General features: G+C 47.5%; 1 protein-coding gene across 4 annotated transcripts in view; it reads left to right on the top strand.

Moving 5' to 3' along the window:
- Window positions 1-22,515, top strand: part of Rubicon (run domain Beclin-1-interacting and cysteine-rich domain-containing protein rubicon) — a 415,700-nt gene extending 393,185 nt beyond the window's left edge. For all 4 annotated transcript variants that reach the window (XM_075679515.1, XM_075679514.1, XM_075679513.1 and 1 more), the window contains 2 exons: window positions 10,195-10,267; window positions 21,572-22,515. In XM_075679515.1, the coding sequence (XP_075535630.1) occupies window positions 10,195-10,267; window positions 21,572-21,611 (113 nt within the window). In that variant the 3' untranslated portion in view covers window positions 21,612-22,515. The remainder of the gene's footprint in view (window positions 1-10,194; window positions 10,268-21,571) is intronic.
- Window positions 22,516-25,459: the final 2,944 nt, after the last annotated feature.

Below are 25,459 nucleotides of genomic sequence, written 5' to 3'. Positions count from 1 at the left end.
ATGGTAAGAACTCAAATTAGCCTAGACCTTAGGAGGGAATGGAAGAAACTGGTACATAAGAAGCCGATCAATGAGTTAGCAGTAAGAGGGAAAATAGACGAATTCCAGATCAAGCTACGGAACAGGTATTCGGCTTTTACTCAGGAAGAAGACCTTAGTGTTGAAGCAATGAACAACAATCTTATGGGCATCATTAAGGAGTGTGCAATAGAAGTCGGGGGTAACTCCGTCAGACAGGATGCCAGTAAGCTATCACAGGAGACGAAAGATCTGATCAAGAAACACCAATGTATGAAAGCCTCTAACCCTACAGCTAGAATAGAACTGGTAGAACTTTCGAAGTTAATCAACAAGCGTAAGACAGCTTACATAAGGAAGTATAATATGGATAGAATTCAACATGCTCTCAGGAACAGAGGAAGCCTAAAAGCACTGAAGAAGAAACTAGGAATTGGCAAGAATCAGATGTATGTGTTAAGAGACAAAGCCCGCAATATCATTACTAATATGGATGAGATAGTTCAAGTGGCTGAGGAGTTCTACAGAGATTTATACAGTACCAGTGGCACCCACGACGATAATAGAAGAGAGAATAGTCTAGACAAATTCGAAATCCCACAGGTAACACCGGAAGAAGTAAAGAAAGCCTTGGGAGCTATGCAATGGGGGAAGGCAGCTGGGGAGGATCAGGTAACAGCAGATTTGTTGAAGGATGGTAGGCAGATTATTCTAGATAAACTGGCCACCCTGTATACGCAATGCCTCATGACCTCGAGCGTACCGGACTCTTGGAAGAACACTAACATAATTCTAATCCATAAGAAAGGGGATGCCAAAGACTTGAAAAATTATAGACCGATCAGCTTACTGTCAGTTGCCTACAAACTATTTACTAAAGTAATCGCAAATAGAATCAGGAACACCTTAGACTTCTGTCAAGCAAATGACCAGGCACGATTTCGTAAAGGCTATGCCACAATAGACCATATTCACACTATCAATCAGGTGATAGAGAAATGTGCAGAATATAGCCAACCCTTATATATAGCTTTCATTGATTACGAGAAAGCGTTTGATTCTGTCGAAACCTCAGCAGTCATGGAGGCATTACGGAATCAGGGTGTAGACGAGCCGTATGTAAAAATACTGAAAGCTACCTAGAGCGGCTCCACAGCCACCGTAGTCCTCCATAAGGAAAGCAACAAAATCCCAATAAAGAAAGGCGTCAGGCAGGGAGATACAATCTCTCCAATGCTATTCACAGCGTGTTTACGGGAGGTATTCAGAGACCTATATTGGGAAGAATTGGGGATGAAAGTTAATGGAGAATATCTTAGTAACTTGCGATTCGCTGATGATATTGCCTTGCTTTGTAACTAGGGCGCCAATTGCAATGCATGCTCACTGACCTGGAGAGGCAAAGCAGAAGAGTGGGTCTAAAAATTAATCTGCAGAAAACTAAAGTAATGTTTAACACTCTCGGGAGAGAACGATACGATAGGTAGCGAGGCACTGTAAGTGGTAAGGGAATACATCTACTTAGGACAGGTAGTGACTGCAGATCCGGATCATGAGACAGAAATAATCAGAAGAATAAGAATGGGCTGAGGTGCGTTTGGCAGGCATTCTCAGATCATGGACTGCAGGTTGCCATTATCCCTCAAGAGAAAAGTGTGTAATAGGTGTGTCTTACCAGTACTCACCTACGGGGCAGGAACCTGGAGGCTTACGAAAAGGGTTCTACTTAAATTGAGGACGACGCAACAAGCTATGGAAAGAAGAATGATGGGTGTAACGTTAAGGGATAAGAAAAGAGCAGATTGGGTGAGGGAACAAACGCGAATTAATGACATGTTAGTTGAAATCAAGAAAAAGAAATTGGCATGGGCAGGACATGTAATGAGGAGGGAAGATAACCGATGGTCATTAAGGGTTAAGGACTGGATTCCAAGGGAAGGGAAGCGTAGCAGGGGGCGGCAGAAAATTAGGCGGGCGGATGAGATTAAGAAGTTCGCAGGGACGACATGGCCACAATTAGTACATGACCGGGGTTGTTGGAGAAGTATGGAAGAGGCCTTTGCCCTGCAGTGGGCGTAACCAGGCTGATGATGATGATGATGACGCCGCACTGGGCCCAGAGGCAACAGCCCGCGCTAGCCTCTAATCGTCGTCGTCATCTTCACGCTGCTCGCCTCTTCGTGATCGCAAATACTGTTCCGTAGCACTATGACGGTGTGTTGTTGTAAACTCTGAGATGTAGGAAAGGTGCCTGCTCTTGCGGTGCAAGCAACAGGACACCATATGGTTCATTGCATGCACAAGGGGCTTGTGGTCTGTCAAGACAGTAAATGCATGTCCTTCGAGGAAATGGCAAAAATGTCTGGTAGCCAGGCAAGCAATTCACAGCCGAACACGCTGTAGCGAAACTGTGCAGGCTGCAGTTTATTGAAAAAAAATGCGAGTGGTTGCCACACAGTGTTGATTGATTGCTGCAGAGTGTCACCATCAGTGGCACCAACAGCAGTGCGTGCGTCTGGCTTTGGGTGTTTGAGCAGCATGGCACTGACAAGGGCAGACTTGACTCTTGAAAAAGCGTCCATGGCCTCTTCAGTCCACTGAAGCACTTGGCTACACTTGTTTCGCAGCATAGCGTCTAGCAGAGCCACAAGTCATGCACAGTTAGAAATGAATCGGTGGTAGAAATTGACAAATTTGAGAAATTGGCGAAGCTTAGTCAGTGTGGTTGGTCATGGAACATCTTTGATGACGCAAACCTTGGATGGCAGTGGTCGAATACAGTTTGCATCGACGATATGCTTGATGAACTCCAGTTCCAGTCGACTGAATTCACTTTTGCCAGCGTTGATGGTAATTTCTTTACTGGCAAGGTGTGAAAATAACAATGGCAAGGGTTGGAGATGTTCCTCTGTGGAAGAGCTTGTGACGATGTGGTGATGGTGGTCTTAGAAATGACTTCTGCTGCGACTGGTACTTGATGATAGGTACTGATACGATCTTGACTGGATGAGGAGGGTCTTCACCGCAAGAATTGGGAAACGACGATGAAGGTGGCAATCGTGATGATGAAAAAAATAAAAAAAGAATGTATTCACTTTATTGGTACATGATTGTGACTCTGAGTCTCGAGCGGTTCTGCCTAAGACGAAGGCCAGGACGGCCTTAAATAACCACTTGCAGTCTTGTGGTCGTCAATGTCTTCTTGGAAAACTCAAGAAACTTGTGGAAGTATAAGTGTCTTTGTCAGGTTGTGAAGTGGATGAGCTCTTCCCCTTCGTGTCTCCTCCTTCGGGTCCTCCCCTTTGTGTCTGCTCAGGGCGTAGAAGGGTGATGCTTTTTCGGGGAAGAGGGCAATTATCTCAACATGGGAATGCCCGCTTGAATCTTTCCTACACTGGTGAGATCAAAGTCCAGGCTAATCCTAACAGCCTTTTCTGGGACGGCGCAAATCATCTTGACATTGAAACACCCACTTGAATCTTTCCAACACTGGTGAGGCTGAAATCCGGGCTGATCCTAACAGCCTTTTCTGGGACGAGCCAAATAATCTCATCATGGGAATGCCCGCTTGAATCTTTCCCACACTTGAGAGGCCGATCATAACAGCCCGTCCACCACCACAGGAGGTCTCAAAGGGGTTGCAGTATCCAAGCACCTCAAGGAGACCGGTAAACCACGTGCCTCTGCTTTATTTTGCCGATCGTTCCAAGGCATGCCAGGTGACACCTTCTGGGAATAAACCATGACAAGCCCAGGGCACAACAAGCAGAGAGCACCTAACTAATCATGAGAACTGCCAGGTTCACACTTTCTTCACATAAAACTTTATTAGAATCTTACCTGCAGCCCTCGTTCGAGATTCCCTGAATATTAACAAAAGAGAAAAACCAGACTTCTGTGCGTATTTCAACCAACCTAATGCCTAATGTATTTTCTTGTTTCCCTTTCCCGAGAAAGCCACAGTTATCAAGAGACTGAGAGTGCATTGAAAATGATCAAACAGATAAAAGTCGCATAGTGAGTTACTCGTTCGATCAATGCTACCTTCCAGTACCAGTGCCTCTAATGCAAAACGTACTGGGCTTTGCTCACCACTTCAACTCTGAATTATGATTAATTAAGTGGCATTTAAAACATTTAAAGTTAAGAACTATCTACGTGCAAAAAAAAAAAAATATTTGCTTCTACAAACGCACTTCAGCAAATCAAATTTCTACAATGGTGACTGATAAATGCACCTACTCTGCTGTGTAACCATTGAATTACCCAAGATGGTTTGTTTCTACAAACCTCCAATATCAATGCTTATCTGCAAAAAATCAGCACGGCCACGAGCCACATCATCACAACACCGGCTGCGCATCTTTTGTAACTGCCTCATACAACAAACGATACAAAGAAATTCTGAATACAAACTAATCAGCTCTTAATAACTAACAAACGAAAGAAAACTTGCATTGCGCTCTATTTACAAACAAGAAACTTATGGATGCGCCCAATTCGACAACTACTACCTCTGAATGCGCACTCGATTGGATCGCTGTCTGAAGGCCTTAGGGCCTCGACAAGGGAAACAAAGGGCAGCAGGCATATGCTGCCCTCTGTCGTGGCTTGCCACTTTGTGTGCCCGCAATTAGCCTTCTCATCCCTGAAAACCACAGCCTCTCGAATCTTGGAACACGTGAGAGCTTGGACCATATGGTCGCCAAAACTCAGGCCATTTTTCTTCAGCAGCATTTCTGAGGGATTTGAAAATAAGCAGGGATAATGTTTCGGCAGATTTGGCAATACGGTTGCTTCAGTCAGCAACAGTCCAAACGGCTCTTCAATCTTCACGCTGGCTATGGGCGAGCAAACACTTTTCTCCTCGATTACTTGCCGGATCCAAGGAATTCCCAGGGGAAATCCTCAGGTTTCACAAACGCAGGGTGGACAATGTCCATTGTCGCAGCTGAGTCCCTAAGCAGTATTACACAGAGACCTTACACAGTATTCCATTCACTGCTAGGTCGTGAAGGTAGCATACTAAAAAGGCCAAGTTGTCATTGTCGCCATTAATAAAAAAAAAATTCTAGGCTTCCAACAGGCGATTGCAAGTTGTTCAGGCTCCTAGATCCTCCCCTTTGTGTCTGCCCAGGGCATAGAAGGATGACGCTCTTTCAGGAAGAGGGCAATTATCTCGACATGGGCACGCCCACTTGAATCTTTCCCATAGTGGTGAGGTCAAACTGTAGGCTGACCCTAGCAGCATTTTCTGGGACGAGGCAAATCATCTCGACATGGGAACGCCCGCTTGAATCTTTCCTACACTGATGAAGTCAAAGTTCAGACTCATGCGAGCAGCCTATTCTGGGATGAGGCAAATCATCTCCACATGGGAACGCCCGCTTGAATATTTCCCACAGTTGAGAGGTTAATCATAACAGCGCGAACGAGATCAATCTTGGAAAAGATTGTTGCACTGTGCAATGCTATCATGAAGTCCTGAATGGTCAGGAGAGGGAAGCAGTCAGGAACTCTAATGTTGTTTATCGCCCGGTAATTGCCGCATGGGCACCAGTCTCGTCTTCTTAGGCACCATGTGATGTGGTGGTTCCCAATTACTGGAGGAAGGGCGGATGATGCCAAGTTCCAGCATGTGTTCGAACTCCACGTGAGTGATCTTGAGTTTCTCTGCGGACAAACTCCGGGGTCGAAAATAGGCTGGTGGGCCGGCAATTACAATGTGATGGCACAAGTCATGTTGGACCAGTTGCGTCCAGTCCGGCAGGCGCTTTGAAGTGGAAAACGCGGAGCTCGGCAAATGGTTCGTCTAACATGGCAGAAGTAGGCGCGATCAGCGATGTGCTTGGTGTTGGTACACAGGGAATGGACAGCTGAGTTAGAGCCAATGAGACAGCGTCATTGAACGTTGACAAGTCTGTAGTTGTGTAAGAAGTCTGCTCCAATGAGTGCACAATGGATGTCTGCAAACCAGGAAAGTGCAATGGAACACTTGTCGAAGATCAAGGTTTTTAGCATGACGGAGCGTGGCGAAAAAACTGGAATCACAACGCAGGTGTCACTTTTCAGTTGGAGCATAGGGAGGGAATAATGCTTATGTCAGCTCCTGTGTTGACTAAGAACTGTTGTCCCATAACTATGTCCATCACGTAGAAAAGGCGACGTGTGTTGGGCTGGATCGCTCATCACCGTTAGAGGTCAGCCAGCCTGTTTCCTTGCCAACCTCAAGAATGCTGACAGTGATGAGCATTGTTTCCAAAATGGTGGTGGTAGCGGCAAACGCCAGGCATTGTAGGTGATGTTTCATGCCGGGTGCCTGTGTGTCTTGATTTGCTGGAACTACTGCTTTGTGGGTGACAATATGACGCGCGGCAATGTTCAACGGCACAGATGATGTGTTCCAGGCACTCACACAAGGGGTCAAGGGGAGATTGCACAGCTGGAGAGCAGGGAAGGAGTGAAGGGTGTGCAGGGCGGCTGTATTGTCATCCAGAGACGATGTCATGGCTGCGATGGTTGGGGTGGCTACTTCCATGATTGTTGGCCAACATGGAAAGTCCGGTAAAGTCCATGGCAGAAGCTGTCACCAGGATCACCTGCACGTTAGCCGGGAGTCATTGCAAAAACAGTTTGCACAACAGCGTGTTGTCGATGGATCTCATGCTGTCTCCAAGCAGCTGCCTCATTCGGGAAGAAGTTGACTAGGGTGTCAGTCACTGAGTTCTTCAGTGGACAAATGCTACTGGATGCGAGAACGCTGTAAAGCTGCTGTGCACTGTAGCAAGGCTGCCTTGAGATCGTCATATATGGCGGTAGACAGTGGGGCATCTAACAAATCTACTTTGACAATAGTGGCAGGTCAGAGTGCTGCAACGGTGTAATGAAACTTTGAGGCTTGAGAGCGCATACCAGCCACTTGGAATTGCGATTTGACCTGAAGAACCACGCTGAGGGATGCTGATCCCAGTATTGTGGGAGGTGGATGGCGAGGGGGGGGGGGTGCGAAGAGGAGGGCTCACTGCATTCCTCGGTAGGGTTCTGGCTTTGAGCACTCGTAGCGTTGGTCTGATCCATAGCCGTCTCTACCGCAGTAGCATATGGCAGGATCATGTCTGATTTCACCAAACTGTGGCGATAAGCGTTAACATAGACCGGTGGAGCCTCTGCCTTCTAAATGAGAGAGCAAATCGATAGGACCAGACGCTTAGCATAGCATTTCTTAATGGAGTGTTTTAGTTTGACGTTTTTATGCTCCACACAGCAGATGAGCAGAGCGGAAGCATGAATGCATATGCGCCCTCTGCATAGCCGCAAGTGGGCTAGTGGAGCGATAAACACGGTCTGCTTACAAACTGCCTTAGTGAAGTGCAGAGCATTGCTGTCGGCTTTCACTGGCGAGGGTGGTCAAGGCGCGCGCCCTCTCTCATGCGTGCATCGAGGCACCCTTCTTGGCTTACTCTTTCCAAGATGGCTGCCTCCAGTGATATGTTCTCGACCATGCCATGTACTTCCACCATGCCGTTATGTTCGTCTGCGCAGTACAAGCCACAAAAGTGATTTCATCATACCTTGCTGGTAAAGCAGCGCATTGACACGGACACAGTGAAGACACACAACACTCGCTGCAGTTGCGAGTGCAGCGAGTGTCGTCCTTTCTTGTGTGTCTTCACTGTGTCCGTGTCAGTGCACTGCTTCACCAGCAAGGTATGATGATTACTCACCAACTAGCCCAACTTTCCAATTTACTGAAAAGTGATTTCGTATAGATTTCGCAAGATTTATGTTTGCTAAAAGAAGTTGCATGTGCTGACCCATTTGAAAACCCCACAGCATGGGAGGATGTGGTGCGCAATGTAGCGCTGTGCAGCGTGTTGGCATCAGAAAGGATTGAATGGGATGCAGAATGCAAGCTCGCTGGCTATCACATGGTGTGTCACATGGTGAGGAGGCTTTATTTTCCACTGGATAAATTGGACCGGTAATGCTTTACAAGCACATGTGTAGATACTTCATAGACAAATAAGTTATATATATTCGTTTTGCTTTATGAAAGTGACCAATGGGTGTTTTTATTTTGTTTCATTACCTTGAATTCAGCCAGAGGGCACTGCAACTACGAAAGTTCTGCTACGCTACGCTAAACGCATAACTGAAACGTGAAAATCACACGCCACTCCGCTGTGGCTTAGCTGGCAACTCTGAGCAGAGTGAACCTTAAAGGTTCTCAACTAAAACACTCTAATATCCTCGAATGCTAGCCTGTGCCAGCACACACCAGCAGCACTTGTCTCGTGTAGACATGAGCATCTGCGTCATTCTGATGCGACGCCGATGCTGCTGCCGCTGCTGCTGCTAGACAAGTTACCCTTTTCCCGAGCCATGCTTTTTCTCCTTAACTCGTTTGTCGACTGATTGGGGCTAAGCTCCGACTTCACCGGCTCTGCGACAGGATGTGACGTCGTGACATCTACTTCCGGTTGTCTTGGAGCCAGCACCCAAAGTCCTTCCAACCTCTTTGTTAGCTGCCTGGCCATCAATCCCCAGCGAGAGCTATCCAAGTAGCGTGTGTCGCGAACATTCTGTCGTAGCGCCGAGCATGTCTAGTATTCTAGTAACCACAGGCGAGCTGCACATTTTGATGGATAGGTGGAGGCATAAACTAAGGTGCCTCTACACTACTACCGCTGTGCTCAAGGAGCTTCAGCATAGATGTGAGTGAGCGGCCTGCACAGTCCAGCCATCTGGTGGCACAGAGCTTAACCGGCCAAACACAGAGCTAATATTACTGTAACCAAATGTAAGACAACCTAACATTTAAAAATACACGTGTTCACAACTAGGCTTCTGCCACAAATTTACACCAGCAGCAAAGTAGAATACACTTGGTTACTGCTATATTAGCTCTGTGTTTGGTTGAGCTCTGTCCCACGAGGTGGCTGCACCATGCAGGCCATTCATATTTGCACCTCCACTTATCCTGTAAAATGCCTGATCCACTTGCGCTTGTGTTTACCCGAATACTGGACACACTAAACTCTATTGTGGTAGAATCGTTCTGCATGAAGTGCTGGCTGCAAGCATGTAGAGATGCTGGTGCAGATCGGATAGCGACAGTTCAATGCACTGCAGCCACTCCGCTTGTCTGCTGCTTTGCAGAAGTGCAGGATGTCTCAACTTGACACATCGCCGATCGCTATGTTTGCAGCTCACAATGCAATAAGGGCGAGCCATGGTGCTCGAAAAAAAAGAGGAAGAAAGAAAGATTGATACCCACTGACTGCACAGCTTGCGTCAACACAGAGCACGTTGTAACACAAGCAGACGACACTTGCTGTATGCTAAAAGTACTTGAGTGTACTGCTAGATTGTCGTAGTGTATTCTGTTTCCATTACTTTTTTTATAGAAACAAATTAACAAACATTCCAACTATTACGAACAAAATTTGTTCACCATAAAGTTAGAAAAATTATCGATGATGCGACCTGGGGAGCCAATAAGATAGCTCGCGCCACTGACATCAGATGGGCAACATGCGTCAATTGGGGTGGGGCGGCTGATAACTCAGGGGAGCAGTGCTGCTGCGATCGGTAGCGATGTACAGTGCTCAGTGGTTGAAACGTGATACTGAGATAGCGTGGCAGCCGGCACTTTTTGTACCACCGGTGATCACTGAGGAGGCTGAATGCAGTTCCGATACATCTGAAAGATTCTCACTTTCATGTGGCACAAAAATGCATTATCTCAGTGTCACCAGCGCCCACCGATGGCACAAGAGAGTACCGGCCGCCATGTTGTCCAAGTATCGCGTTTCAGTTGCTGAGCCACTGTGCATTTTGAAAACCTTATAATAAATTACAAGATTTACACAGAGTGCCTAAATGCATCACTTATTGGTCAGAAGGAGCTGCCCTAGTGACCCACTATGTTTGTACAATATCTTCAAAATCGTTTCAGAGTCCCTTTAAGAAGGGCCCAAATATGAAAATCTTTTCAAAAATAAATTTCTTATACTCAGATTTTCTCTTTTGTGCAAGGTCTTTGCCATATGGTAATTCCGTTATTGTTTTTTGGACACTGAGATGGACAGTAAACGAGGTGCATTGAAAAATAGTTTTTCATAGGTTCTTGCATCCATGTTTTGCTGCTTTCAAGTGGTGCTTTATTCTACATAGGCTGCAAGGCATCCTTCCACAGGACCTGTTTTGTACCTGGCGCTTGTCCTAAGTGCAGACGTCTGGAAACCAGGTACAGTACTTGCTGTTTGACATCTTCTAGTAAAATATATGTCAATTTAGTCAAAATCGTTTAGTTAGTCTAAATCATTTAGTGCTGTTTGCTGATTGTCAGTGCTCTGCATTTCGTGCGCGCTGAGAATGTTTACGAGGAACGGACTGCATGTTTTGGTGCTTCTCACGTGTGGAAAATACTGCGCCGACAAGGCATCACTGCTGATCATGCACAAGATCGTTATTTTTATGGCGAGACCATAGTCCCGTCCACTGTTGTCCTCCATCACATCGCCACCACACAACTTGCGCTTTACATAAGACAGCAGACCATTTATAGAATCGAAGCTTATGATAGCAAAGTGTGTCGCCTTCATATGCCAACAGCGCGAGCAAGAAAATCTGATTTTTGCTTGGTAGCCAGCTTTAACGCAAGGTCATGCAGCTTTTCTTCAACCTCCTTCACCTTGAGCAAAACCGCAGCCGCGCCAGAAAGTTTGCCGTACATGGCTGTTGTCAAAACTGCTTCCGTCTCCTAAGCCTATTTCACAGTCGCAGCAGAGAGGCTTTGGCAGCACTCGGCTGGACAACTTTATCGGGACAACTTTATCCAGTGCCTTTACATGAGCCATAAACCCGCTGTTCTTCCTATTCCCTTTTCATCCTTTCCACTTGACATGGTCACTATAGAGCCCGTTGCGGTGTATGCTTGCAACACATCCAGCAGCTGCGCTGCCGACACTGCTAGTAAAACTCGAGCAGACGACCACACGTTGTGATCTATGCATAAGCATATGATATTCATGCTATTTCCTTGTTCGTTGGGTTCACCACCGTACGTTTTGATGTGCAAAAATGATACTATAGAAAATAAAGGGCCCAGCATGGTGCCAAATAATTTCACCTAGCTTGCCGACGGTGTGCTTATTGTCTGCCAGAAATGGCAAGTTTGTTCACCTGTGAGATTGGTGCTTACTGTTGTGTCCATTTTTCAGAGTCTTTCGCCTTGTTTTTGTGCTTTCATGCATGAGTAGGTTTTGTTGAACAATATGTCATTTTAATTGCTCAGTAATGCACCATTGCTGCATGTCATAATGCTCTAGTCAGAAAAAAAGAGACTAGGGCGTGTCTTTTTACAAAATACCTTCCGACAGCAGTTAGCATGACCAGTGGCTAAGGCCGCATCGAGTAAGGATTAATTGCCACCAAGTTACCATGTAGTGCTCTGTAGTGTGCAGTCAGCACTTCTGTGGACTTCAGGTAAGACTTACAAAGCGGCTGCTGAAGCCAGTTGTCGTGCCCAGTGTTTTCTATCAACTCATGCCTCACTAGACCGCGGCTGGCACAGGAGGCTGCGAGCGCTGAAGCTACTGACCCGAACTGCTGGCAGCAAGCTGCACCGACGGGAGTCATGTGACTCCAGGATGGATGGATGGATAAGGCTGAACCCTTTAAATCGGGTAGCAACACACATTACTTAACCGTGACTAGTAATATATTTTGTACTTAGTGGAGGATGAAATTTCACTCTTGCCTTGATTTTAGCCATGAATCAGATAAGCTCTCTTTGATTATTTCTGGCCACTTCGTCTATTTTGCCTCCACTGTCACCAAACCTCAATGCTCTGAAAAAATCAGCCCCGCGGTGTTCAACTGTTTGGTGAAGCCCTTTACAGAAAAGTGTCAGGTGTTCAGCCGTTTCCTCCTCCTCTCCACATGCACTGCATAACGTGCCTGTTCCTTGGTGCTTGACTCAGTATGTCCCAGTCCACAATACAGTCGAACCTGACTATATCGAACCCGTTTACATAGAATTATTCTGTATATAAAACAATTTCGGAACACGGTATAGTTGCAATGAGCATATATAGCAAAAATTATGCTTACATCGAACAAAAATAGCAGTGGCTACCGATATATTGAACGCCAAGTGGCGCAAAAGTGCCTCCAGAAGTTGGCTTTCCCTCGCGGCGGCGGGGAAACTACAATTCCCCCAGCCCTATCGACCTCTATTTAGAGGGTCAGAAGATCATTGAAAGCAATAAGACTAGGATTCTGGGTTTTTGGATCCAGAGTAACCTGAAAACCTCCCACACCATCCAAACCCTAAGGTCTGCCACCAACCAGATCTCGTGGATTATCAAACGAATAACAAGAAGCCACAAGGGCATGCCAAAAGAGGACACGCTTCGCTTTTTCCAGGCTCTGGTGATCAGCAGAGTAACATATAGCATGCCGTATCACTACCACTAGCTAAACAAACGCAACCAAGAACAAGTCAATGCATCATCAGAGGTGTGTACAAAACGGCCCTGGATCCCCCTTTCACCACCTCAAACGAGAAGTTAGCGGCCCTCAGGATCCACAACACTTTCGCTGAGCTGTTGGATGCGGTTATGGCTTCGCAAAAAGTCAGACTACAGAACACGGCGGCAGGCAGAGCCATCCTCCATCGGACCGGAACGGCAACGGAGCTCCGTGCCCTCGATGGGCAACGATCATTCCCACCTGAAGTCAGAGGCAAGATCAAGGTGAACCCCATACCGAAGCTCATAAGTCATGAACTCCATGAAGGAAAACGTAAGGTTCGTGTCGACAGACAGCGCCGACAATTCAAAGGCGACCCGTACGTAACGTACATGGACGTGGCAGCATACCCTGTAGGGGGCCTCTTCGCAGTAGCCGCCGTGAATGGGAGAGACAACTCTTTGACCCTCGCAGCCTCCGTCAGAGCACAGACCATAGCCGCGGCGCTAGTAATAAAGCAACAAGACAGGGTAGGCAGGGAAGTTCATGTTGTTATTGACTCGCAACAGGCCTGCCGTAACTTTACCAAAGGACGAACACCACTGCTGGCTGCTCAGATTCTAGGCCAGAGGCTGCAAGAATCCCATCAAGTCACGTGGACGCCGGGCCACGCGGGACTGGAGGGGAATGAAAGGGCAAACGCCTTAGCTCGAGCGCTAATCAACCGAGCGGGGCAAAACCAGTTGTCTCATCAATCCTCACCCTTTACCTTCGTGCCCCTGCCATCCAATTACTGCAACCAACTCAAGATCAAGCGACTCAACCGCAGGATTTATCCTCCCCCTCACAGAAAGCTCAGCACTGAAGAGGCAGTAGCTCTCAGACTTAAGACCAACACATTCCCAAGCCTGCACAGATACAGCAAAATGTACCCACATACATATCGCGGCATCTGCCCCTGGTGCTGCGACACACGCCCTACGCTCTTTGACATCTCTTGGGGGTGCGGGGGCAAACCTCAACACTTAAAGACGCCTAGCATGTAAGTTGAGCGGTGGGAGGTACAGCTGACCGGCGATATCCTGGCAGGACAAGAAGCTTTCATCCAGCAGGTACGTCGAGCAGCCGTGGCCAGTAGAGTCCTGGAATGAGGACACCACCCACTCGACCGCAAGAGCAATGACCTCGATGGTCCAAATAAATGTTTTCTCTCTCTCTCTCCCTTACTGTGACCACTCAGCATCGGGCAAGCCATCGACACCCCACTGCAAGAAATTATCTTGGCTCGCCCACAGCGCTTGTTCGAACAGCTAAACGGAGGCTCTTGTGCCTTCGTCGTGCGAGATGGCACAAGTGCGAGTTGTCTCGCTGCTTTTCTGGTTCATTGTGTTTGTGCCTTGTAGGCCTTCTCCCGCAGTGTTGCCATGATGAAGTGGCAGAATTTGCCTTTCGCCGTGAAGCTTGAAATCATAAATTGGGTCGAACGCGGTGAGAAGTCGGATGTCCCCGCAGTGTGCAAGATTCCGAGAAGCGCTCTCAGCATGATCTTGAAGAATAAGGGGGAGATTAGGGCCAAAGCGCACAAACTTGCGACCCCGTGCCCGTGGCATCCATCATGTACACACGGCTGTGTACAAGTGGTTCATCCAAAATTGTTTCAGACCTGCTGGCTTCCGCGTTCCCGTTGATGACTGTAAATTCTGATGATCGCGATGAAGCCGTTGCCAGTGTCGCCAAAGTTTGGAGCAAGCTGTCAGTATTTCCGGAAGCCATTGACAAATTAACAGTTGACGAGTTTGTGAGCGCAGATGATGTTGTCGCAACCACGGGAGAGCCCAAAGACGAAGACTACATTGCCGACATTGTACCGAGCACAAGTGAAAGTGGGCACAATGAGGAAAGCAACAATGGTCTTTTGCCCACATCCTCCGAGGTGATTGGTGCACTCGCACTAGTCCAGTGCTTCTGCGTGAATGCGGAAGGTTGCGGCCTCAGCTGCTCCAACTCTTTAGACAATTTGGCGAAGTGCGTGCATCGCAGGTAGCGAAATTGCCCAAGCAGAAGAAAATAAAGGACTATTTTATGCAAAGCTAAGCTTGTTTCATCAATAAAGTGACCTTATAAATGTTGTGCTTTTATGACATCCAATTCTTTAGAAGGCTTATATCGAATTATGCCCTATATTGAACTAATAGGCATTTTTGTGCAAGTTCGATATAACCGAGTTCGACTGTACTCCCATCTGGCTTAAAAGAGCAAAGAGCTACCCCTAGCATTATCGTAGGTATTTTTTTCTTTGGCAATTTCCTGCTTGAAAGTTCTGTATATTCCCAGTGCTGATTTCGTCTGCATTCCTATTTTCCATGGACCCCTCTCTGTTTCTTTAACCTTTTTCTTAATTGATGTTTCTTGGTTTGACCCTCCCCCCCCCCCCCCCACCCCCTATGCTGTCCAAATATTTACTTTACAATTTTCTGGTTCACTCCCTCCCTTTTGTGTCAACATTGCTCATGTACTAAATGAAAACTTTCCTAGCCCACTTCTTTCCCGCCATTTCTTTTTATTGCTCCTGATATCCTGTCTTCCTGCTAGTTTCCCTATGCCCTCGAATGATGTCCATTATGTGCCACCCTGTACCCCCTGATTTGGTGTATTTTCGTGTGCTCCCAAAGGAAGTCTACCTACCCCACGTTGCTTAATGTTCAACCTTGCTTGAACCTCTGATCTCATGCACAAGATTGCATTGGCGAAAGTCAGAGTTAAGAACCATCACCCCTTTCCAAATCCCTCTCACCACTTTGTACCTATTGTAATTCCACAGTGCCCTATTGGCGATGTGGCTGTGCCGCAAGACGCATCCTCTTCTTCACAATCCTTTCCGGACAAAAAGAGCCATCCTGGCGCCTTAAGAATCGGGAGGCAGAGGGTCGTGGTAGGGCTTGAGACGTGGACAATGTCACGTCCACGCCGGCGCAAGTTTTTAAGTGGTGACAGTGGCTCAATGAGAAAATTCACTGGGGATGTTTGCTCCAAGACTCAGTCAGGCCCTTCGAATTTTGGGACGAGTTTCGAGGAAAGCCCCGGGGTTTGGACAGTGACAGACAACCACACAAGAACGCCTGGAGTGTAGGTGGTGTTTGGAAACATCTGTGCGGTTTTCCTTCTGGCGCTGCTGTTGCTCTGCCGTAAAGGAGCGCGTTAGCTGGCGGCATTCTTTGGCTTGTTGGGCGACGTCAAACACAGGTAGACACTCGGAGGCGTCAGGACAATATGGAAGGAGCGTGTTGATGGTATGCACAGGCTCGCAGCAATGCAGGAGGAAGAAAGGTGAAAATCCCGTAGTGGCCTGTATTGCAGTGTTGTACACGAACGTGATAAATGGAAGGATGCGGTCCCAGTTACCATGATCAGATGCCACGTACATCGAGAGCATATCACCAAGTGTGCGGTTAAATCGCTCTGTGAGCTCGTTAGTCTGGGGATGGTATAATATGGCATGAATAATATGGCATTCTGAAAGCAAAATTTCAACAACTTCGGAGAGGAAGGCGCGGCCTCGATCGCTGAGGAGTTCTTGAGGTGTGCCGTGTCGAAGCGTGAAGCGATGTAGGACGAAAGAGGCTACATCCCCCGCTGTAGCACTTGGTAAAGCAGCAGTTTCGGTGTAACGTGTCAAATGGCCAACAGCAACTACGATCCACCGATTGCCATCTGGCGTCAGAGGAAGCAGGCCGTATAGGTCGATGCCGACACGATCGAAGTGTGTGGCAGGGCACGGGAGCGGCTGCAAGGCACCTGACGGGCATAAAGGAGGCGATTTGCGGCGTTGACAGTCAAGACTGCCCCGAACAAACTTTTGTACAAAATTGTACATGCCATGCCAGTAGTAACAGTGGCGAATTCGTTCGTACGTCTTGAAGACTCCAGTATGGCCACACTGTGGATCGTTGTGGAAAGAGGCACATATTTGTGACCTTAAGCTGCGGGGAATCACCAGACGCCACCGACGGCCTTCAGGAGTGTAATTGCATTGGTGGAGCAGCTGGTCACAAATGGCGAAATGAACTGCTTGGCGTTGGAGGCTTCGGGATACAGGCATGGTTGATGATCCAGATAGATAGTCGAAAAGAGAAGCGATTCACGGGTCACGACGTTGTGCGGTGGCAAAGGAGTCTATTTCGAGAGATGACACGGAGTGTGCGGAAGTTGTTCCGCAGGCCGAGTCTGGAGGTAAAGGTGAACGAGACAGGACATCTGCGTCTGAGTTTGTGCGTCCGCTGCGGTATACAACGCGAATATTGTACTCCTGGATGTGTAGTGCCCAACAGGCTAGGCGGCCAGTGGTATCTTTCAAGTTGGCGAGCCAACAAAGCACGTGGTGATCTGTAACCAAGTCGAATGGGTGCCCATACAAGTATCGTCAGAAGTTGCCAATTGCCCATACTAAGGCCAAGCACTCTTTTTGGCCTCAGGCTTCGTCAGCATGTGACTCGCATTCCGGGTAGCCGGGCTTTCATTGTGTGGAGACGGCACCGAGACCGACCCCGATGGCATCTGTATGTACCTCAATTGCAGCTGATGGGTCGAAATGGCGAAGAATAGGTGGGGAGGTGAGAAGACGACGCAGCGTAGCAAAGGCGGAGTCACATGCAGGGGACCAGGAGAGGGCGGCGTCCCCACATAGATGCTGAGTCAATGGCACCATGATAGATGCAAAATTCCGAACAAAGTGCCAGAAATATAAACATAGGCCCACAAAGCTTCGAAGTTCTGTGATGGTCTGAGGCTTCGAAAACTAAGCGACTGCTCGAAGTTTTGCAGGATCGGGTAGAACGCCATGCTTGGACACAACGTGGCCTAAAATGGTGAGCTCTCGCACACCGAAGCTGCACTTCTTGAGGTTGACTTGGAGGCCAGCATTCGTTAGACAGATCAAAACATGTCTGAGGCAGAGCAGGTGGGTCGGAAAATCAGGCAAGAAAACCATGACATCGTCGAGGTAACACAGACATATAGACCACTCGAGGCCACGCAGCGTGTTGTCCATGAGTTGTTCAAAGGTGGCAGAGGCGTTAAAAAGCCCGGAAGGCACCACGTTAAATTCATATAAGCTGTCAGGCGTAAAGAATGTGGTTTTCTGGTGATCGGCCGCAGCCATCGGGACCTGCCAGTACCCTGAACGCAAGTCAAGGGACGAGAAGAATTCTGCTCCCTGAAGTCTGTCGAGGGCGTCGTTGCACAGCAAAGGATAGACGTCTTTGTGTGTTGCCTTATTTAACCGACAGCAGTCGACACAAAAGCGAATAGACCCGTCCTTCTTGAAAAGGAGAACAACAGGAGATGCCCAGAGACTGTGCAAAGGTCGAATAACGTCACAGCGCAGCATATCTTCGACTTGAGTCGTAAGGACACGACGCTCTTCGGAAGAGATCCGGTACGGTCGTTGACGTAATGGCTGATGTGAACCGGTGTCAATGTAGTGCTGCACTTCCGACGTGCGGCCCAGGTGAGGTTGTGAAACGTCGAATGAACTTCTAAAGTGGTGCAGGAGATCAAGAAGGTCGGCGTGTTCGGCAGGTGTGAGGCTATCGGCGATGGCACTCGAGAAAGCATCCCTGGACGTCTCCTCAAGCGCCGAAATCGAAGATTGTTGGCCGGAGTCGACATTAAAAGGGTATCCGGGGACGTCAACCAAAGACGAAGAGTCGAGGAGTTCCACGAAGCCAAAGCATTCACCAACGAGCAATGTAATAGGCGCACAGACGGGATTGTAAAAGTATATATTGCTGCAGCTGCCAGCCATGTCAGGCGTTGTGAAGGATAGTGGGAGAGATTAACGGCTCATGAAGACGTCGGATGGTGTGAAGTGGACCGTTGCATCCGTGATGGCATCACAAGAGACGGGTACGCGGGCGATGGAGCCAGGTGGAATATCTGTGTCCTCACGCACGGTAAGTTTAGAAGTGCTGTCACAATCTTCGGCCAAGGGCGCGTCACAAGGGGAAAATTCAACTTCGGTGCACGCGCAGTCGATCACGGCTTTATGACGGATATGAAGTCCCATCCAAGGATGACGTCATGCGAGCAGGTGGGAAGAACAATACACTCGACGATGTAAACAATGCTGTGAATAAGCACACGTACAGTATAGGCTGGGTGCGGAGTGACGTGCTGCACACTTGCCGTACGAAGCGACAGTCCAGAAAGCGGCGTGGTCACCTTGCACAGTGAACGGCACAGTTTGGCGGCTAGCACAGAAATGGCTGCACCGGTATCCACAAGAGCGAATGCAGGAACACCTTCTACACAAATTTTGACCACGTTAGCAGGACAGGCAGGAGGAGTTAGACAGTTCGAATCTGGCGCAGTTCTTGCCTCTTGAACTGCGACATTCAGTTTTCCTGGTCAGGTGGTGCGGGTTGCCGATGCATTGGGGAGAGTGAGTGTTGGCGAGGGGATGGGAAGCAACGGGAAGGAAATTCTGGGAGGTCAGCACGAGTATACGGCTGGGGGGAAGGAGTGGCGTATTGGCAAAAGGTCTGGCTGCCATACTAGAAGGGTCAAGAGGCGTTGACGAATGCTTGAGGGCGACAGCGGCAATATCGGGCGACATGTCTGGGAGTGCAGCAAGAATAACAGATGGGACGATTGTCAGGTGTCCCCCAAGGATTAGCTCTCAGTGCGGTCCAAGATCCAGCATGGGCTTCCGGTGGCACCGGTTGGGACTGGGTCACGAAAGACGCCGGCGGAGGCCTGCGTACTGCCTGCGCGTATGTAAGAGGCGCGGCCACAGGCAGGACTGGCTACGCATAGGTGAGAGGCGTGGCGCCAGGCTGCACTGCCAGCGCAGAGTCGAGATTCGCGGCTGCAGGCGGCTGAGGGTGTGCGGAAGGGACAACTTGAGCGACCTCTTTGGAAATGAGCGTGCGGAGCGTGTTTGGAAGACGGGAGGTGGGCTCCTGAGTGAAGGGGACTAAAGAAAGTTGGCGGGCAACTTCCTCACGCATGAAGTCCTTGACCCGCTGAAAGAATGAGGATGGGTCGTACATGCTGTCAAGGCTCGCCAACGAGTCGTCGCTTCCCAGAGCATGCCGAGTCAAAGCGCGTTGCTTCCTTAACTCATCGTAACTTTTGCAAAGGCTGACGACTTTGGACACAGTGCGTGGATTTCTGGCTAGGAGCATCTGGAATGCGCCGTCATCGATGCCTTTCAGTATATGGTGAATTCGCTCAGCTTCAGGCATTGCGGCGTTGACTCGTTTACAAAGGTCTAAGACGTTTTCAATGTAGCTTGTGAACGTTTCTGGCGTCTGCTGTGCTCGGGCGCGCAAGGGTTGTTCAGCGCGCAGCTTACAAAGAGTGGATCGGCCGAACACTTCCATAAAGGTTGTCTTGAAGACTGACCATGTGAGTACGTCACTTTCATGGTTGTGAAACCAGAGTTGGGCAACACCAGCCAGATAAATGATGACGTGGGTCAACTTCGCTGGATCATCCCACTTGTTGTGCGTGCTTACCCGTTCATATGCAAACCAGTCTTCTATGTCTTCGTCGTCTGCACCGCTGAAGGATCTTAGGGTCTCGTTGTCATGGAACGCCGGTGCAGGTGACAAACTGTGGCGTCAGCGCCGTTTGGGATGAGCTGTCGGTCATGGCAGGCGGTAGCATTCATGATCGCAGCTCCAGGGTTTCAAGTGACGGTGTTTGAGTCCCCACACTTCCACTTATTGAGAAGTTTATTGGCAGCTCCTAATGCAAAGGCACAGCGACCAGGAATGGCGAGACAGCCCGAAGCACTGTCCAAAAAGATGCAAGCAATCAACAGCGCGAGCCGAGCCGGGCGTTGATGATGCGACTGTGCCGCGAGAGGCGTCTTCTTCTTCTCAGGTACTCCGCCCCATTGTTTGTCCACGTGCCAAAATATGTGAACTTATACACTACCTCCAGCATAACCTGCTGCATCCTATGCACGCTGCCCTGATTATCATTAAAAATGATAATCAGTAGTACAGTTGCGAGCACTAACTCGCAGGTCTGGCTCGCAACACGTGGCAAAGCACCTCCAAAGGGAAAGGAAGCGACGTCCCAGGCATCTTGTTAGAGGGGGCACTGCTTTATCATGGGCTTTTTCTTTATAGCCATTCAGCGCACGGATTAGCAGTGGTGCGAAAGCTAAAGAAGGGTGGCTATTTCAAACTAACGCCTTCCATCCACATGCCAAGACGTGTATGGAGAGGCTTTATTTCAAGTGAGACCCAACAATTGGAAATGCAGAAAGGCAGCCACGCCTCACGGAAAAAGGCCCCTTTTTTTCATTTATCAATAAAATGTAATACAAAACGCCATTACGACTAAAATACTGATCCAAGATGCGTGAAAATTTTCAAGATCTTGCATCAGTAACTGTAAAATCCAAAAATAACATTTTCAAAAAATTGATTATTCCTCTATTTCTTTCTGTTTCTTAAGACCGTGTCCCCCCTTAAGATTTTATGGGATGCTCACCTTGGTCATTTCGAGTGGAGCATTGTCCCATAAATTTAGTTTTCACCACAACACATATGAGCTTGATTTAGATGCCGAGTTGACGCAGAGGACATGCCTCACATGCTGTTCTCTTTCCGGCGGCCCCCGTTAAACATGGCGAATTTGCCCAAGCTGCCAATGGATGGCAGCAGTTTTTGTGTAAGGTCCATAGCAGCAGCTGAACATTCTGGAATTCTATCATTTGTTTTTTGCTTTTTGATGTTTTTTGTATTGCCCTACTTTGTTTCGCATGAGTTATATTATAAGCGGTGAAAGACCATGCACTCCTGCTGCTGAACAAAAAAAAATGGGACTACGGCTTCGTCAACAGCTTTTTTTCTGTAGCTCCTCTATATTTACACAATGAATAGAAATAAAATATTTGATTTGTTTTGGGCTAAGTCAAGCAGTAGTGGGATTGTATTTTGTGGAAATTTGTTGCTGCTTGTCCTTTAGCTATATTACATGCTAACTTATGCCAAGTATGAAAAGTTTCTGATTTGTAATGTGTTAGCCCTAACATTGCTGGACACATTTTCTTCTTTTGCAGGAGGCAAAGCATGTTGGAAGCAGATGCAGCATTGGCATGAAATCTCACCTGGTCCATGCTCCATGTCTTTTTTAGCGGCAGCCTTATTATTCATGTTTTTAAGCAAAGTTTTATTTACTTAGACAATGTGACTGTCAGTTTCTATGACTGTGCCCGTTTGTTAATGGCAGTGATGGCTATCAGTGAATTACATCAGTTGTTCTGAATTCTTGAATGAGATCACATTCAAATTTCACAAAGTCAACTCTGTCACAAGTGTGCTTTCCGGTCGACCAGGAAAGCCTGAACTCGATTTTTGGTGGCCTTTCAAGGGGGGGGAGCCTTGATGTGCATCACAAGCACCAAGATTAGGTTGCAGGCAGAATAGAACTCTCATCTAGTTTGCCACATGTTCCTTACTTTGTTTTTTCTGTTAATTGTTACTGCTAATGGTCTCTTATGTTGGTGCGCTCTGTTCCACTTTGGCATATTGCACAAGTTTTGGAAATGCACAAGGACAATTATCTGACCAGAAATCTGTTTTGTTTGATACGGTGAGTGATAAGCATTGCAGCGGCTGAAAGAAAGTGACAATTTTTGCACAGCCACATGAATCTTTTAAATGTGGCTGACATGGTTTATTTTAAAGCCGTGCTGAAGCAACGCCAAAGATTTCTTGAATTTACTTTGAATAGCACCTTTCAATGGGGCTAAAGCTTGATTACTTATGAAAAGAGGCTGCAGATTTTTTATTGCATTTCCTCGTGCTATGGGTGGGATAACATATATTAAAGTGTGTCAAGCTTTGTGAAGCCTGTGCTACCATGCACAAACTATTTAGAAATGGCAGCTGGGCCTAACAGTGTGATATGGGGACAGCAAGTGCAATACATAAGAGCCATATTTTTTCATGTTGCATAATTGAACATTCAGAAGAGCAATAAAAGGCCATGTATCTGCATGCACATCCTGTGTGCTCCTATAATTTTTCTTTTTTCCAAGGAAAGAACAGAAAGGTGCCTAGCCATTGTTGAGTATAATTAGTCGTAGCATGGTTACCACCCAGGAAGTACACCCACCTGACTTGACAAAGCTGGATTTCCACAAGGTACAGGCTGTATGTTCAATGCCAAGCATCAGTTTGGCAAGCTTCTACAAGAGTGACATTTTCACTGAATGATCACATTCTGCATGAATTCCTTTTCATCATGTGGGAGAAATTGTTATTTTAAGTGTTTTCACCAACCTCCTGTCACACATGAGGCACACATAGAAACATAGATATTAAATAAAGTAAAAAATCACATCTAAACCAATAGAACTGATAACGAGGCTATGTTGGTAATGATTCATTATGAGTCCAGTAGCGCAAGACAAGGATAAAGAAAGAAACGAAACAGGAAGTTATTCACTCGTGCTTGCAAAAAGAAAACAAGCATATCTACAAGAGTAATTGCATCTGTGTGATGGTACACATGTGGCAGATCACTAGAGTTATGTATGGACATCGGGTAGGTTAGAATCTGCACATTATCTGCCTTTACCAAGGCGAAGCTTTGGGTAGCTATCGATCTTATCCTTTCCACTCTTCATGCGCATTGTAAGGTTGCATTGTATGTAGACGATTGTGAGTAGCACCTGTCATGTTTTATTCCTTGTCCTCATCTTGTGCTACTGCACTCGTGATGCAACATCTTAACCAAAACTGAACAAGGCAGCCATAAGGCCTGCTTTACATAAACAAGACATAATTGATGACTTTAGACCAGGCACACCAGCAAAAAATGAACTAGTACCAACATCTTGGGACTGTGTGCTTAACTCAGGGATGGAAGCGGCCAAGGAAGTTTAGGAGCACTTTTGGGAGAAGCAAATTTGGCACTTTGGAGCAGCTTTGGAGCATGAATTGTCTATTTCGGAGCAGTAAATACGCGTCTTGAAGCAGCTTGGTAAAGTTCAATATGAGTGAAAGACAGGCAGATTAAGAAAAGGTGTTCTTTCATATTCATACTTTTTATGCGCAAACAAACAGGGACGAAGAATAGGGGCAACACAAGGACGAGCATTTGACTTTGCAGAAGACTATTAGGCTGCAGCAAATCAGTTCTGCAGAAGCCCGCTAGGCGAGCAAAATTCTTGTTGGGGAAAACGTGTCATCTATTCGACTGCAGCATGAAGCTACATAGGAAACCGATATGGATTTCAACCACCATTAAGTTGCATACTGGATGTACCAACTAAATGTGGCCAAGAAAAAAGTAACCGAAGGCTTCACGCGAACAGCGCCCACTCTAGGTTGATAGCTATGCTTTTGATAACGCTAGTAGTTTCCTTTTCTTTCTCATTGTGAACAAGCAACTAATATTTAAGCTTAATGAGCTAAGATTTATTACCTTACTTATTCGATAAGGTGCCAATGCAAAGGGATAAATAGAGAAATTATCTATAACAGCGCTTGTACCAGCCTAGGTCTTGTGTGGTCCCTTTTTCCAACAGAAACAAAAAGAAAAAAAAAATCTCGCACTCGGTCGCGCGAGGTTTGAAACAGCGAAGCTGGTCGATTAGGGGCTATTCTGGCTATTGCTAGGTTGTAACTTGGCTGCTGTTAGATTGAAACTTGGCTTCAAGTAGTTTTCACCAATTATTAGCCCCTAGCCCCTACGATCGACCAGCTCATGTGACCGAGGGCAAGCTTGCCCATTTATTGAGCGACGTAGACTCATCAATGTGAATGCCAGAAGCATTTTATTCAGCCAAACCAGAAGGGTCTAGTAGAAGTCATTGTCACACCCCGCTTCGGGTACATTCCGAGGCAGCAACTCCAGTGTTTCTTGGATGTCTATGGGAACATTTATCACCTGTCCCCGTATGCCATATTGACCATAGCCATGCATTAGTCGTCGAATGTTCATGAACGATATTTGAGGGGATACCATTCATTCCTCCACCTCATTCAAACGCTCTAGTCCCGCTGGCTTGGGTGGATACCTGAAGCCTTTTGTCAGGCTGAACTGCGGCACCTTCCTGCGTAAGACCGTTTCTCGACAGGTCCTGCACAGCAACATCTCGTCATGGTGGCTGGCTTCCGGGAAGATGACTCGCAGCACACACATGCCTTGTGCACATTTCTCGACAGACCGAACTGTGTCGAGCGTCAATAGGTTCGAGTCAAACTACAGGTCGATCGCACACTTGGCAGGTATGTCCAAACTCCAACGAGAGGAACTCACATTGAAACCGAGCATTGTCACCCCCTGTTGAAGCGTGAGCTCGGCGTCGCTCATACTTGGCCGCCCGCTTGGGTCTTGGCGTAATTGTCGGATGCTTCACAGCAATCCTGGCTCTCTCTTGACTGGCATATTCTGGGTCTTCGCGTAGTCGCCACCGGCTTCGGCCTCTCTGTCCAAGTAGGTCAGATCGGCCCGTTGTTGCCATTGTTTCTCCCACATCGCAGCAAGTCTAGCTGGTCCAGCTTCACGATGCGCAGCCTCTTCTTTTGCAGTATGGATGGATGCATGGATGGATGTTATGAGCGTCCCCTTTGGAATGGGGCGGTGGGTTGCGCCACCAAGCTCTTGCTATTATACTGCCTAATGTCCTACCTAGGTTAAAAAAGAAAGAAAAAACACGATGAATTCCCACAACCAAATTTTCTGACCCCGTATTGTGAACTTTGCTTTCGTAAGTCTCCGTTTTTTTGTCATTTCCCTACTTCCACCAATCTTCCAATCGCTTTTCACTAATCTCTATTGAGGACATGTTTACTTTTCCACTGTTCTCGCTGAACCCAAAGGTGTCAAGGAGGCCAGTGGTGCCTCAATCGACCGCTGGCCAGATGTCTTCACACTCTAATAAAACATGCTCCGTCGTTTCCCTAGCTTTATTGCAGCAAGCACATGCTTCTTGTTC

This window comes from Dermacentor variabilis, chromosome 2 (genome assembly GCF_050947875.1).
Source record: "Dermacentor variabilis isolate Ectoservices chromosome 2, ASM5094787v1, whole genome shotgun sequence".
Classification (NCBI taxonomy): Eukaryota; Metazoa; Arthropoda; class Arachnida; order Ixodida; family Ixodidae; genus Dermacentor; species Dermacentor variabilis.
Note: the sequence above shows the minus strand (reverse complement) of the source record. Positions and strands in the feature narration are given on the sequence as shown.